At 42.4% G+C, this 16,863-nt stretch overlaps 1 protein-coding gene across 1 annotated transcript in view; it reads left to right on the plus strand.

The window, feature by feature from the left end:
• LOC135572738 (CST complex subunit CTC1-like) overlaps nt 1-16,116 on the plus strand; it is a 79,692-nt gene extending 63,576 nt beyond the window's left edge. Inside the window, 7 exon segments of the mRNA XM_065021174.1 lie at nt 1,305-1,461; nt 2,762-2,836; nt 11,107-11,263; nt 11,476-11,540; nt 12,049-12,205; nt 13,886-14,021; nt 14,112-16,116. Of these exon segments, the coding sequence (XP_064877246.1) occupies nt 1,305-1,461; nt 2,762-2,836; nt 11,107-11,263; nt 11,476-11,540; nt 12,049-12,205; nt 13,886-14,021; nt 14,112-14,224 (860 nt within the window). The 3' untranslated portion in view covers nt 14,225-16,116.
• The last annotated feature ends 747 nt before the right edge of the window (nt 16,117-16,863 follow it).

Consider the following 16,863-nt stretch of genomic DNA (forward strand, 5'->3'; position numbering starts at 1 on the left):
ACAGAGAGGTACGAGACACACTCCTACACAGAGAGGTACGAGACACTCCTACACAGAGAGGTACGAGACACACTCCTACACAGAGAGGTACGAGACACACTCCTACACAGAGAGGTACGAGACACACTCCTACACAGAGAGGTACGAGACACACTCCCACACAGAGAGGTACGAGACACACTCCCACACAGAGAGGTACGAGACACACTCCTACACAGAGAGGTACGAGACACACTCCTACACAGAGAGGTACGAGACACACTCCTACACAGAGAGGTACGAGACACACTCCTACACAGAGAGGTACGAGACACACTCCTACACAGAGAGGTACGAGACACACTCCTACACAGAGAGGTACGAGACACACTCCCACACAGAGAGGTACGAGACGTAGCACTCTACTGACAGAGGTGAGAGAGAAGGCTGTGTGTTTTAACTGTATGGCTTTGTGTATATCAGGGCTGCAAACATGTTCCTGGATATCTACACTCCAGGAGGGTCTCTCTCCAGGAACAGGGTTGGAGTTACCTCCAGGAGGGTCTCTCTCCAGGAACAGGGTTGGAGTTACCTCCAGGAGGGTCTCTCTCCAGGAACAGGGTTGGAGTTACCTCCAGGAGGGTCTCTCTCCAGGAACAGGGTTGGAGTTACCTCCAGGAACAGGGTTGGAGTTAAAACCTACAGGAGGGTCTCTCTCCAGGAACAGGGTTGGAGTTACCTACAGGAGGGTCTCTCTCCAGGAACAGGGTTGGAGTTACCTACAGGAGGGTCTCTCTCTCCAGGAACAGGGTTGGAGTTACCTACAGGAGGGTATCTCTCCAGGAACAGGGTTGGAGTTACCTACAGGAGGGTCTCTCTCCAGGAACAGGGTTGGAGTTAAAACCTACAGGAGGGTCTCTCTCCAGGAACAGGGTTGGAGTTACCTACAGGAGGGTCTCTCTCCAGGAACAGGGTTGGAGTTACCTACAGGAGGGTCTCTCTCTCCAGGAACAGGGTTGGAGTTACCTACAGGAGGGTATCTCTCTCCAGGAACAGGGTTGGAGTTACCTACAGGAGGGTATCTCTCCAGGAACAGGGTTGGAGTTACCTACAGGAGGGTCTCTCTCCAGGAACAGGGTTGGAGTTACCTACAGGAGGGTCTCTCTCCAGGAACAGGGTTGGAGTTAAAACCTACAGGAGGGTCTCTCTCCAGGAACAGGGTTGGAGTTAAAACCTACAGGAGGGTCTCTCTCCAGGAACAGGGTTGTTCTGTGTTTTTGTGTTTGTGTTTTACCTGTGTGTTTGTGTTTTTCCTGTGTGTGTAGACGTGGAAGCAGGACTGAGTGTGAGGTTGACGGTGTGTGTGGAGCCCAGAGGGCGGAGCCTGCAGGTCTATTTGGACCTAAGCCTCACCCCCTACCCTCCCGGCCTGGTACCCGGAAACACTGTCCAGTTTACCAGCTTCCAACGCAGGCTGTCACGGTAACACATCAAACACGCACACACACAGACATACTGAGTATACCGAACATTGGGAACACCTTCCTAATATTGAGTTGCACCTGTTCTTAACTGACTTGCCTAGTTAAATAAAGGTAAAATAAAAAATAAAGAAAATAAAACTTCAGAAGGTGTATTAAAATAGAAGGTGTATTAAAATAGAAGGTGTATTATAATAGGAGGTGTATTAAAACAGAAGGTGTATTATAATAGAAGGTGTATTATAATAGAAGGTGTATTATAATAGAAGGTGTATTATAATAGAAGGTGTATTATAATAGAAGGTGTATTATAATAGAAGGTGTATTATAATAGAAGGTGTATTAAAATAGAAGGTGTATTATAATAGAAGGTGTATTATAACAGAAGGTGTATTAAAATAGAAGGTGTATTATAATAGAAGGTGTATTAAAATAGAAGGTGTATTAAAATAGAAGGTGTATTAAACTAGAAGGTGTATTATAATAGAAGGTGTATTAAAACAGAAGGTGTATTAAAACAGAAGGTGTATTATAATAGAAGGTGTATTATAATAGAAGGTGTATTAAAATAGAAGGTGTATTATAATAGAAGGTGTATTATAATAGAAGGTGTATTAAAATAGAAGGTGTATTAAAATAGAAGGTGTATTATAATAGAAGTTGTATTATAATAGAAGGTGTATTAAAACACTTCAGAAGGTGTATTAAAATAGAAGGTGTATTATAATAGAAGGTGTATTATAATAGGTGTATTAAAATAGAAGGTGTATTATAATAGAAGGTGTATTAAACTAGAAGGTGTATTAAAATAGAAGGTGTATTAAAATAGAAGGTGTATTATAATAGAAGGTGTATTATAATAGAAGGTGTATTATAATAGAAGGTGTATTATAATAGAAGGTGTATTAAAATAGAAGGTGTATTATAATAGAAGGTGTATTATAATAGAAGGTGTATTATAATAGAAGGTGTATTATAATAGAAGGTGTATTAAAATAGAAGGTGTATTATAATAGAAGGTGTATTAAAATAGAATGTGTATTAAAATAGAAGGTGTATTAAAATAGAAGGTGTATTATAATATAAGGTGTATTATAATAGAAGGAGTATTATAATAGAAGGTGTATTATAATAGAAGGTGTATTATAATAGAAGGTGTATTAAAATAGAAGGTGTATTATAATAGAAGGTGTATTAAAATAGAAGGTGTATTATAATAGAAGGAGTATTAAAATTCTTCAGCCCAGCTTCAACAGAAAAGGTCAGGTGCTGGACCTATTTTGTGTGTTTGTGTGTTGCAGGGTGGGAGGGGTGTATTGTCGTTCTGTCCCAGTCAGCTGTTTGACCATCATGGCCCTGGGAAAGACAGACACCCAGTGAGTCCTCTCTTCTCTTCCTCATCTACTCTACCTCCTCTCCTCCTCATTCACTCAACTTCCTCTCCTCCTCATTCACTCAACTTCCTCTCCTCCTTCACTTGACCTCCTCTCCTCCTCATTCACTCTACCTCCTACTTCTTCTCTCTGTATTATAACAGTCTGAAGTCTCTTCTCTCTGTATTATAACAGTCTCTTCTCTCTGTATTATAACAGTCTCTTCTCTCTGTATCATAACAGTCTCTTCTCTCTGTATCATAACAGTCTCTTCTCTCAGTCTCTTCTCTCTGTATCATAACAGTCTCTTCTCTCTGTATCATAACAGTCTCTTCTCTCTGTATCATAACAGTCTCTTCTCTCTGTATCATAACAGTCTGAGTCTCTTCTCTCTGTATCTATAACAGTCTCTGTATTATAACAGTCTCTTCTCTGTATCATAACAGTCTCTTCTCTCTGTATCATAACAGTCTCTTCTCTCTGTATCATAACAGTCTCTTCTCTCTGATTATAACAGTCTGTCTCTTCTCTCTGTATTATAACTCTCTTCTCTGTATCATAACAGTCTCTTCTCTCTGTATCATAACAGTCTCTTCTCTCTGTATCATAACAGTCTCTTCTGTATTATAACAGTCTTCTTCTCAGTCTGTATTATAACAGTCTCTTCTCTCTGTATTATAACAGTCTCTTCTCTCTGTATCATAACAGTCTCTTCTCTCTGTATCATAACAGTCTCTTCTCTCTGTATTATAACAGTCTCTTCTCTCTGTATCATAACAGTCTCTTCTGTATTATAACTCTCTGTATTATAACAGTCTCTTCTCTCTGTATCATAACAGTCTCTTCTCTCTGTATCATAACAGTCTCTTCTCTCTCTTCTCTCTGTATTATAACAGTCTCTTCTCTCTGTATTATAACAGTCTCTTCTCTCTGTATTATAACAGTCTCTTCTCTCTGTATCATAACAGTCTCTTCTCTCTGTATCATAACAGTCTCTTCTCTCTGTATCATAACAGTCTCTTCTCTCTGTATTATAACAGTCTCTTCTCTCTGTATTATAACAGTCTCTTCTCTCTGTATTATAACAGTCTGAAGTCTCTTCTCTCTGTATTATAACAGTCTCTTCTCTCTGTATTATAACAGTCTCTTCTCTCTGTATCATAACAGTCTCTTCTCTCTGTATCATAACAGTCTCTTCTCTCTGTATTATAAACTCTGTATCATAACAGTCTCTTCTCTCTGTATTATAACAGTCTCTTTCTCTCTGTATTATAACAGTCTCTTCTCTCTGTATTATAACAGTCTCTTCTCTCTGAATAACAGTCTCTTCTCTCTGTATTATAACAGTCTTCTCTCTGTATCTTCTCTTCTCTCTGTATCATAACAGTCTCTTCTCTCTGTATCATAACAGTCTCTTCTCTCTGTATCATAACAGTCTCTTCTCTCTGTATCATAACAGTCTCTTCTCTCTGTATCATAACAGTCTCTTCTCTCTGTATTATAACAGTCTCTTCTCTCTGTATTATAACAGTCTCTTCTCTCTGTATTATAACAGTCTCTTCTCTCTGTATCATAACAGTCTCTTCTCTCTGTATTATAACAGTCTCTTCTCTCTGTATCATAACAGTCTCTTCTCTCTGTATCATAACAGTCTCTTCTCTCTGTATCATAACAGTCTCTTCTCTCTGTATTATAACAGTCTCTTCTCTCTGTATTATAACAGTCTCTTCTCTCTGTATTATAACAGTCTCTTCTCTCTGTATTATCTCTTCTCTCTGTATTATAACAGTCTCTTCTCTCTGTATTATAACAGTCTGAAGTCTCTTCTCTCTGTATTATAACAGTCTCTTCTCTCTGTATTATAACAGTCTCTTCTCTCTGTATTATAACAGTCTGAAGTCTCTTCTCTCTGTATTATAACAGTCTCTTCTCTCTGTATTATAACAGTCTGAAGTCTCTTCTCTCTGTATCATAACAGTCTCTTCTCTCTGTATTATAACAGTCTCTTCTCTCTGTATCATAACAGTCTCTTCTCTCTGTATTATAACAGTCTCTTCTCTCTGTATCATAACAGTCTCTTCTCTCTGTATCATAACAGTCTCTTCTCTCTGTATCATAACAGTCTCTTCTCTCTGTATCATAACAGTCTCTTCTCTCTGTATTATAACAGTAACATCATAACAGTCTCTTCTCTCTGTATCATAACAGTCTCTTCTCTCTGTATCATAACAGTCTCTTCTCTCTGTATCATAACAGTCTCTTCTCTCTGTATCATAACAGTCTCTTCTCTCTGTATTATAACAGTCTGAAGTCTCTTCTCTCTGTATTATAACAGTCTCTCTCTGTATCATAACAGTCTGTATTATAACAGTCTCTTCTCTCTGTATTAGTCTCTTCTCTCTGTATTATAACAGTCTCTTCTCTCTGTATCATAACAGTCTGAAGTCTCTTCTCTCTGTATTATAACAGTCTCTTCTCTCTGTATCATAACAGTCTCTTCTCTCTGTATCATAACAGTCTCTTCTCTCTGTATCATAACAGTCTCTTCTCTCTGTATAACAGTCTCTTCTCTCTGTATATAACAGTCTCTTCTCTGTATTATAACAGTCTCTTCTCTCTGTAAGTCTCTTCTCTCTGTATTATAACAGTCTCTTCTCTCTGTATTATAACAGTCTCTTCTCTCTGTATCATAACAGTCTCTTCTCTCTGTATCATAACAGTCTCTTCTCTCTGTATCATAACAGTCTCTTCTCTCTGTATTATAACAGTCTCTTCTCTCTGTATCATAACAGTCTCTTCTCTCTGTATCATAACAGTCTCTTCTCTCTGTATTATAACAAAAATCATAACAGTCTCTTCTGTATTATAACAGTCTCTTCTCTCTGTATTATAACAGTCTCTTCTCTCTGTATCATAACAGTCTCTTCTCTCTGTATTATAACAGTCTCTTCTCTCTGTATTATAACAGTCTCTTCTCTCTGTATTATAACAGTCTGAAGTCTCTTCTCTCTGTATTATAACAGTCTCTTCTCTCTGTATTATAACAGTCTCTTCTCTCTGTATTATAACAGTCTCTTCTCTCTGTATCATAACAGTCTCTTCTCTCTGTATCATAACAGTCTCTTCTCTGTATTATAACAGTCTCTTCTCTCTGTATCATATAACTCTTCTCTCTGTATTATAACAGTCTCTTCTCTCTGTATCATAACATCATAACAGTCTCTTCTCTTCTCTCTGTATTATAACAGTCTCTTCTCTCTGTATTATAACAGTCTCTTCTCTCTGAAGTCTCTTCTGTATCTAACAGTCTCTTCTCTCTGTATCATAACAGTCTCTTCTCTCTGTATCATAACAGTCTCTTCTCTCTGTATCATAACAGTCTCTTCTCTCTGTATCATAACAGTCTCTTCTCTCTGTATCATAACAGTCTCTTCTCTCTGTATCAGTCTCTTCTCTCTGTATTATAACAGTCTCTTCTCTCTGTATCATAACAGTCTCTTCTCTCTGTATTATAACAGTCTCTTCTCTCTGTAAGTCTCTTCTCTCTGTCTCTTCTCTCTGTATTATAACAGTCTCTTCTCTCTGTATTATAACAGTCTCTTCTCTCTGTATTATAACAGTCTCTTCTCTCTGTATTATAACAGTCTCTTCTCTCTGTATCATAACAGTCTCTTCTCTCTGTATTATAACAGTCTGAAGTCTCTTCTCTCTGTATCATAACAGTCTCTTCTCTCTGTATCATAACAGTCTCTTCTCTCTGTATTATAACAGTCTCTTCTCTCTGTATTATAACAGTCTCTTCTCTCTGTATCATAACAGTCTCTTCTCTCTGTATTATAACAGTCTCTTCTCTCTGTATCATAACAGTCTCTTCTCTCTGTATCATAACAGTCTCTTCTCTCTGTATCATAACAGTCTCTTCTCTCTGTATCATAACAGTCTGAAGTCTCTTCTCTCTGTATTATAACAGTCTCTTCTCTCTGTATTATAACAGTCTCTTCTCTCTGTATTATAACAGTCTCTTCTCTCTGTATCATAACAGTCTCTTCTCTCTGTATCAACAGTCTCTTCTCTCTGTACAGTCTCTTCTCTCTGTATTATAACAGTCTCTTCTCTCTGTATTATAACAGTCTCTTCTCTCTGTATTATAACAGTCTCTTCTCTCTGTATCTTTCTCTGTATATACAGTCTCTTCTCTCTGTATTATAACAGTCTCTTCTCTCTGTATTATAACAGTCTCTTCTCTCTGTATCATAACAGTATTATAACAGTCTCTTCTCTCTGTATCATAACAGTCTCTTCTCTCTGTATCATAACAGTCTCTTCTCTCTGTATCATAACAGTCTCTTCTCTCTGTATCATAACAGTCTCTCTTATCTCTCTCTTCTCTCTGTATTATAACAGTCTCTTTCTCTCTGTATTATAACAGTCTCTTCTCTCTGTATTATAACAGTCTCTTCTCTCTGTATTATAACAGTCTCTTCTCTCTGTAGTCTCTTCTCTCTGTATCATAACAGTCTCTTCTCTCTGTATTATAACAGTCTCTTCTCTCTCTGTATTCTTCTCTCTGTATATAACAGTCTCTTCTCTCTGTATTATAACAGTCTCTTCTCTCTGTATCATAACAGTCTCTTCTCTCTGTATCATAACAGTCTCTTCTCTCTGTATTATAACAGTCTCTTCTCTCTGTATTATAATTATAACAGTCTCTTCTCTCTGTATCATAACAGTCTCTTCTCTCTGTATTATAACAGTCTCTTCTCTGTATCATAACAGTCTCTTCTCTCTGTATCATAACAGTCTCTTCTCTCTGTATTATAACAGTCTCTTCTCTCTGTATTATAACAGTCTCTTCTCTCTGTATTATAACAGTCTCTTCTCTCTGTATTATAACAGTCTCTTCTCTCTGTATCATAACAGTCTCTTCTCTCTGTATCATAACAGTCTCTTCTCTCTGTATTATAACAGTCTCTTCTCTCTGTATTATAACAGTCTGAAGTCTCTTCTCTCTGTATCATAACAGTCTCTTCTCTCTGTATTATAACAGTCTCTTCTCTCTGTATCATAACAGTCTCTTCTCTCTGTATCATAACAGTCTCTTCTCTCTGTATCATAACAGTCTCTTCTCTCTGTATTATAACAGTCTCTTCTCTCTGTATTATAACAGTCTCTTCTCTCTGTATTATAACAGTCTGAAGTCTCTTCTCTCTGTATCATAACAGTCTCTTCTCTCTGTATTATAACAGTCTCTTCTCTCTGTATTATAACAGTCTCTTCTCTCTGTATTATAACAGTCTCTTCTCTCTGTAAGTCTCTTCTCTCTGTATCATAACAGTCTCTTCTCTCTGTATCATAACAGTCTCTTCTCTCTCTCTGTCTCTTCTCTGTATTATAACAGTCTCTTCTCTCTGTATTATAACAGTCTCTTCTCTCTGTATTATAACAGTCTCTTCTCTCTGTATTATAACAGTCTGTAGTCTCTTCTCTCTGTATTATAACAGTCTCTTCTCTCTGTATTATAACAGTCTCTTCTCTCTGTATTATAACAGTCTCTTCTCTCTGTATTATAACAGTCTCTTCTCTGTATCATAACAGTCTCTTCTCTCTCTTCTCTCTGTATTATAACATAATAACAGTCTCTTCTCTCTGTATTATAACAGTCTCTTCTCTGTATCATAACAGTCTCTTCTCTCTGTATTATAACTCTTCTCTCTGTATCATAACAGTCTCTTCTCTCTGTATTATAACAGTCTCTTCTCTCTGTATTATAACAGTCTCTTCTCTCTGTATCATAACAGTCTTCTCTGTATCATAACAGTCTCTTCTCTCTGTATTATAACAGTCTCTTCTCTCTGTATTATAACAGTCTCTTCTCTCTGTATCATAACAGTCTCTTCTCTCTGTATTATAACAGTCTCTTCTGTATCATAACAGTCTGAAGTCTTTCTCTCTGTATCATAACAGTCAGTCTCTTTCTCTCTGTATCATAACAGTCTCTTCTCTCTGTATTATAACAGTCTCTTCTCTCTGTATCATAACAGTCTCTTCTCTCTGTATCATAACAGTCTCTTCTCTCTGTATCTTCTCTCTGTATAACAGTCTCTTCTCTCTGTATCATAACAGTCTCTCTCTCTCTGTATTATAACAGTCTCTTCTCTCTGTATTATAACAGTCTCTTCTCTCTGTATTATAACAGTCTCTTCTCTGTATTATAACAGTCTCTTCTCTGTATTATAACAGTCTCTTCTCTCTGTATTATAACAGTCTCTTCTCTCTGTATTATAACAGTCTCTTCTCTCTGTATTATAACAGTCTCTTCTCTCTGTATCATAACAGTCTCTTCTCTCTGCTTCTCTCTGTATCATAACAGTCTCTTCTCTCTGTATCATAACAGTCTCTTCTCTCTGTATCATAGTCTCTTCTCTCTGTATTATAACAGTCTCTTCTCTCTGTATTATAACAGTCTCTTCTCTCTGTATTATAACAGTCTCTTCTCTGTATTATAACAGTCTCTTCTCTCTGTATCATAACAGTCTCTTCTCTCTGTATCTAACAGTCTCATAACAGTCTCTTCTCTCTGTATCATCAGTCTCTTCTCTCTGTATTATAACAGTCTCTTCTCTCTGTATTATAACAGTCTCTTCTCTCTGTATTATAACTGTATTATAACAGTCTCTTCTCTCTGTATCATAACAGTCTCTTCTCTCTGTATCATAACAGTCTCTTCTCTCTGTATTATAACAGTCTCTTCTCTCTGTATTATAACAGTCTCTTCTCTCTGTATCATAACAGTCTCTTCTCTCTGTATTATAACAGTCTCTTCTCTCTGTATCATAACAGTCTGAAGTCTCTTCTCTCTGTATTATAACAGTCTCTTCTCTCTGTATCATAACAGTCTCTTCTCTCTGTATCATAACAGTCTCTTCTCTCTGTATCATAACAGTCTCTTCTCTCTGTATTATAACAGTCTCTTCTCTCTGTATTATAACAGTCTCTTTCTCTCTGTATCATAACAGTCTCTCTCTGTATCATCTCTCTTCTCTCTGTATCATAACAGTCTCTTCTCTCTTCTCTCTGTATTATAACAGTCTCTTCTCTCTGTATCATAACAGTCTCTTTCTCTCTGTATCATAACAGTCTCTTCTCTCTGTATTATAACAGTCTCTTCTCTCTGTATCATAACAGTCTCTTCTCTCTCTGTAACAGTCTCTTCTCTCTGTATCATAACAGTCTCTTCTCTCTGTATCTCTTCTCTCTGTAACTCTTCTCTCTGTAGTCTGTAAGTCTCTTCTCTCTGTATCATAACAGTCTCTTCTCTCTGTATTATAACAGTCTCTTCTCTCTGTATCATAACAGTCTCTTCTCTCTGTATCATAACAGTCTCTTCTCTCTGTATTATAACAGTCTCTTCTCTCTGTATCATAACAGTCTGAAGTCTCTTCTCTCTGTATCATAACAGTCTCTTCTCTCTGTATCATAACAGTCTCTTCTCTCTGTATTATAACAGTCTCTTCTCTCTGTAGTCAGTCTCTTCTCTCTGTATTATAACAGTCTCTTCTCTCTGTATTATAACAGTCTCTTCTCTCTGTATTATAACAGTCTCTTCTCTCTGTATCATAACAGTCTCTTCTCTCTGTATTATAACAGTCTGAAGTCTCTTCTCTCTGTATTATAACAGTCTGAAGTCTCTTCTCTCTGTATTATAACAGTCTCTTCTCTCTGTATCATAACAGTCTGAAGTCTCTTCTCTCTGTATCATAACAGTCTCTTCTCTCTGTATTATAACAGTCTCTTCTCTCTGTATTATAACAGTCTCTTCTCTCTGTATTATAACAGTCTCTTCTCTCTGTATTATAACAGTCTCTTCTCTCTGTATCATAACAGTCTCTTCTCTCTGTATCATAACAGTCTCTTCTCTCTGTATTATAACAGTCTCTTCTCTCTGTATCATAACAGTCTCTTCTCTCTGTATTATAACAGTCTCTTCTCTCTGTATTATAACAGTCTCTTCTCTCTCTTCTCTCTGTATCATAACAGTCTCTTCTCTCTGTATCATAACAGTCTCTTCTCTCTGTATTATAACAGTCTCTTCTCTCTGTATCATAACAGTCTCTTCTCTCTGTATTATAACAGTCTCTTCTCTCTGTATCATAACAGTCTCTTCTCTCTGTATCATAACAGTCTCTTCTCTCTGTATCATAACAGTCTGAAGTCTCTGTATCATAACAGTCTCTTCTCTCCTTTTCCTCTTCCTTATCCTTCTCTCTCTCCAGGTCATGTGACTCTCCTCCTCCCATGATCCTCTTGGGTGTGTGGGCATTGGCAGGGGCAAAGCAGTGCATTTTGGGCCGTGTCAGAGGTCATGTGGTGTGTGTTCTCTACCTGCAGCTGCAGTGGACTTGTTCTCTGTGTGGCAGTATATACACACAGGTACAGACACACCGCACACACACCGCACGCAAACACACACACACCCACACACACACACACACACACACCGCATGCAAACACACACACACACACACACACACACACACACACACACACAGTCAATGTCAGTCTGTGGTTAGCAATCAGGAGTTCAGAGTCTTCGGAAAGGTTATACCAGGTCACACAGCTAACTCTCTCTCTCTTACCTATAGGAGAGGTGTACTCGGTCTCAGCCTCCCTGTAATTCTACCTCTGCTGTGTTTCAGGCCGAAGCCAAGTGAGTTAACAAGTGTATTGTGTGTGTTGGGGTGTGTGTGTGTGTGTGTGTGTTGGGGTGTGTGTGTGTGTGTGTGTGTTGGGGTGTGTGTGTGTGTTGGGGTGTGTGTTTGCATATTTGTGTGAGTTAATCACGTGTGTGTGTGTGTGTGTGTGTGTGTGTTGGGGTGTGTGTGTGTGTGTGTTGGGGTGTGTGTGTGTGTTGGGGTGTGTGTTTGCATATTTGTGTGAGTTAATCACGTGTGTGTGTGTGTGTGTGTGTGTGTGTGTGTGTGTGTGGGGTGTGTGTGTGTGTGTGTGTGTGTGTGTGTTGTTGGGGTGTGTGTTTGCATATTTGTGTGAGTTAATCACGTGTGTGTGTGTGTGGGGTGTGTGTGTGTGTGTGTGTGTGTTGGGGTGTGTGTGTGTGTTGGGGTGTGTGTTTGCATATTTGTGTGAGTTAATCACGTGTGTGTGTGTGTGTGTGTGTGTGTGTGTGTGTGTGTGTGTGTGTGTGTGTGTGTGTACAGGGCAGCTGTAGAGGATGGCAGTGGAGAGGCCCATATTTGGTTCTCCTGTCCAGTAATTTCCGGTTTACTGGGGTTAGCCATGCCCCAGTGGGAAGGGCTTCAGAGGTCACTGAGGGTCAGGGGTCACCTCAGGGTCTACACACGGGGGCGGAGCCTGGTAAGGTCACTTAATCAATCAATCACTTTTTGTATGTCCTTCTTGTGGGCACTTTCTTCAGTCTGAAATGACACCCTGTCCCATATGTCTTCAGTCTGAAATGACACCCTGTCCCATATGTCTTCAGTCTGAAATGGCACCCTGTCCCATATATAACATGTCTTCAGTCTGAAATGGCACCCTGTCCCTTATATAACATGTCTTCAGTCTGAAATGGCACCCTGTCCCATATATAACATGTCTTCAGTCTGAAATGGCACCCTGTCCCATATATAACATGTCTTCAGTCTGAAATGGCACCCTGTCCCATATATAACATGTCTTCAGTCTGAAATGACACCCTGTCCCATATGTCTTCAGTCTGAAATGACACCCTGTCCCATATATAACATGTCTTCAGTCTGAAATGACACCCTGTCCCATATGTCTTCAGTCTGAAATGACACCCTGTCCCATATGTCTTCAGTCTGAAATGGCACCCTGTCCCATATATAACATGTCTTCAGTCTGAAATGGCACCCTGTCCCTTATATAACATGTCTTCAGTCTGAAATGACACCCTGTCCCATATGTCTTCAGTCTGAAATGACACCCTGTCCCATATATAACATGTCTTCAGTCTGAAATGGCACCCTGTCCCATATAACATAAGTCTGAAATGGCATGTCTTCAGTCTGAAATGGCACCCTGTCCCATATATAACATGTCTTCAGTCTGAAATGGCACCCTGTCCCTTATATAACATGTCTTCAGTCTGAAATGACACCCTGTCCCATATATAACATGTCTTCAGTCTGAAATGACACCCTGTCCCATATATAACATGTCTTCAGTCTGAAATGGCACCCTGTCCCATATGTCTTCAGTCTGAAATGACACCCTGTCCCATATATAACATGTCTTCAGTCTGAAATGACACCCTGTCCCATATGTCTTCATCTGAACACCTGTCTTCAGTCTGAAATGGCACCCTGTCCCATATAGTCTGAAATGAACCCTGTCCCATATATAACATGTCTTCAGTCTGAAATGACACCCTGTCCCATATGTCTTCAGTCTGAAATGACACCCTGTCCCATATGTCTTCAGTCTGAAATGGCACCCTGTCCCATATATAACATGTCTTCAGTCTGAAATGGCACCCTGTCCCTTATATAACATGTCTTCAGTCTGAAATGACACCCTGTCCCTTATATAACATGTCTTCAGTCTGAAATGGCACCCTGTCCCATATGTCTTCAGTCTGAAATGGCACCCTGTCCCATATGTCTTCAGTCTGAAATGGCACCCTGTCCCATATATAACATGTCTTCAGTCTGAAATGGCACCCTGTCCCATATGTCTTCAGTCTGAAATGGCACCCTGTCCCTAAAATAACATGTCTTCAGTCTGAAATGGCACCCTGTCCCATATGTCTTCAGTCTGAAATGGCACCCTGTCCCTTATATAACATGTCTTCAGTCTGAAATGGCACCCTGTCCCATATGTCTTCAGTCTGAAATGGCACCCTGTCCCATATGTCTTCAGTCTGAAATGGCACCCTGTCCCATATATCTTCAGTCTGAAATGGCACCCTGTCCCTTATATAACATGTCTTCAGTCTGAAATGACACCCTGTCCCATATGTCTTCAGTCTGAAATGGCACCCTGTCCCATATATAACCCGTTATGTTTGTGTAGGTGTGTGATGTGGACGCTGACGACCCTCTCCTCCAGTACCTGTCCTGTGTGTGTAGCAGCAGCACCGTGTGTCGCCCCCTAACTCTCATCTGCACTCTACACACACGTTCACACACACCTGCTTCACGCAGAGAGGGTGAGTTCACACACACGCACACGGGTATGCACTCCATGGCCTCTCAGATACACACATTCAGTTCACCCACGTGTGTATCTGTGTTTGCAGACTCTGCCCAGCTGAAGAGGTTTACCCGAGGAGACAGAGAGTTTGTGACTCGGATGCCCCCCCCTCTCCAACTCACCTGTACACACATCCTGGAGGAGAGAGAGCGGGACTGAGAGAGCGATAGGGAGACTGAGGGAGCGATAGGGAGACTGAGGGAGCGATAGGGAGACTGAGAGAGCGATGGGGAGACTGAGGGAGCGATGGGGAGACTGAGAGAGCGATAGGGAGACTGAGAGAGCGATAGGGAGACTGAGGGAGCGATAGGGAGACTGAGGGAGCGATAGGGAGACTGAGGGAGCGATAGGGAGACTGAGAGAGCGATAGGGAGACTGAGGGAGCGATAGGGAGACTGAGAGAGCGATAGGGAGACTGAGAGAGCGATAGGGGGACTGAGGGAGCGATAGGGAGACAGAGAGGGACTGAGAGAGCGATAGGGAGACTGAGAGAGCGATAGGGAGACTGAGAGAGCGATAGGGAGACTGAGGGAGCGATAGGGAGACAGAGAGCGGGACTGAGAGAGCGATAGGGAGACTGAGAGAGCGATGGGGAGACTGAGGGAGCGATGGGGAGACTGAGAGAGCGATGGGGAGACTGAGAGAGCGATAGGGAGACTGAGAGAGCGATAGGGAGACTGAGGGAGCGATAGGGAGACTGAGGGAGCGATAGGGAGACTGAGAGAGCGATGGGGAGACTGAGGGAGCGATGGGGAGACTGAGAGAGCGATAGGGAGACTGAGAGAGCGATAGGGAGACTGAGGGAGCGATAGGGAGACTGAGGGAGCGATAGGGAGACTCAGAGAGCGATAGGGAGACTGAGGGAGCGATAGGGAGACTGAGGGAGCGATAGGGAGACTGAGGGAGCGATAGGGAGACTGAGAGAGCGATAGGGAGACTGAGAGAGCGATAGGGAGACTGAGAGAGCGATAGGGGGACTGAGGGAGCGATAGGGAGACAGAGAGAGGGACTGAGAGAGCGATAGGGAGACTGAGAGAGCGATAGGGAGACAGAGAGCGGGACTGAGAGAGCGATAGGGAGACTGAGAGAGCGATAGGGAGACTGAGAGAGCGGGACTGAGAGAGCGATAGGGAGACTGAGAGCGGGACTGAGAGAGCGATAGGGAGACTGAGAGAGCGATAGGGAGACTGAGGGAGCGATAGGGAGACAGAGAGCGGGACTGAGAGAGCGATAGGGAGACTGAGAGAGCGATAGGGAGACTGAGAGAGGGACTGAGAGAGCGATAGGGAGACTGAGAGAGCGATAGGGAGACTGAGAGAGGGACTGAGAGAGCGATAGGGAGACAGAGAGCGGGACTGAGAGAGTGATAGTGAGACTGAGGGAGCGATAGGGAGACTGAGGGAGCGATAGGGAGACTGAGGGAGCGATAGGGAGACTGAGAGAGCGGGACTGAGAGAGCGATAGGGAGACAGAGAGAGCGGGACTGAGAGAGCGATAGGGGGACAGAGAGCGATAGGGAGACTGAGGGAGCGATAGGGAGACTGAGGGAGCGATAGGGAGACTGAGAGAGCGATAGGGGGACTGAGGGAGCGATAGGGAGACTGAGAGAGCGATAGGGGGACTGAGAGAGCGATAGGGAGACTGAGGGAGCGATAGGGAGACTGAGGGAGCGATAGGGAGACTGAGGGAGCGATAGGGAGACTGAGGGAGCGATAGGGAGACTGAGGGAGCCAGCGAGGGACTGAGGGAGCCAGCGAGGGACTGAGGGAGCGAGGGACTGAGGGAGTGAGCGAGGGAGGCCGAGGTTGCGGGCGAGGTACTGAGGGAGCGATAGGGGGACTGAGAGAGCGATAGGGAGACTGAGAGAGCGATAGGGAGACTGAGGGAGCGATAGGGAGACTGAGAGAGCGATAGGGAGACTGAGGGAGCGAGGGACTGAGGGAGCGAGATACTTGAGGACTGAGGGAGCCAGCGAGGGACTGAGGGAGCCAGCGAGGGACTGAGGGAGCGAGAGGGAGGCACAGAGCTAGGGTGGAGAGAGGGACTGAGGGAGAGAGAGGGAGGGACAGAGCTAGGGGGAGAGAGGGACTGAGGGAGAGAGAGGGAGGGACAGAGCTAGGGGGGTGAGAGGATACAGACATGGAGAGAGGGACTGAGAGTGGGATACAGACATGGAGAGAGGGACTGAGGGACAGAGCTAGGGGGGGTGAGAGGGATACAGACATGGAGAGAGGGACTGAGGGACAGAGCTAGGGGGGGTGAGAGGGATACAGACATGGAGAGAGGGACTGAGGGACAGAGCTAGGGGGGGTGAGAGGGACTGAGAGAGGGATACAGACATGGAGAGAGGGACTGAGAGTGGGATACAGACATGGAGAGAGGACTGAGGGACAGAGCTAGGGGGGTGAGAGGGATACAGACATGGAGAGAGGACTGAGGGACAGAGCTAGGGGGGTGAGAGGGATACAGACATGGAGAGAGGACTGAGGGACAGAGCTAGGGGGTGAGAGGGATACAGACATGGAGAGAGGGACTGAGGGACAGAGCTAGGGGGGTGAGAGGGATACAGACATGGAGAGAGGACTGAGGGACAGAGCTAGGGGGGGTGAGAGGGACTGAGAGAGGGATACAGACATGGAGAGAGGGACTGAGAGTGGGATACAGACATGGAGAGAGGGACTGAGAGAGGGATACAGACATGGAGAGAGGGACTGAGAGAGGGATACAGACATGGAGAGAGGGACTGAGAGAGGGATACAGACATGGAGAGAGGGACTGAGAGAGGGATACAGACATGG

This window comes from Oncorhynchus nerka, linkage group LG8, assembly GCF_034236695.1.
Source record: "Oncorhynchus nerka isolate Pitt River linkage group LG8, Oner_Uvic_2.0, whole genome shotgun sequence".
NCBI lineage: Eukaryota > Metazoa > Chordata > Actinopteri > Salmoniformes > Salmonidae > Oncorhynchus > Oncorhynchus nerka.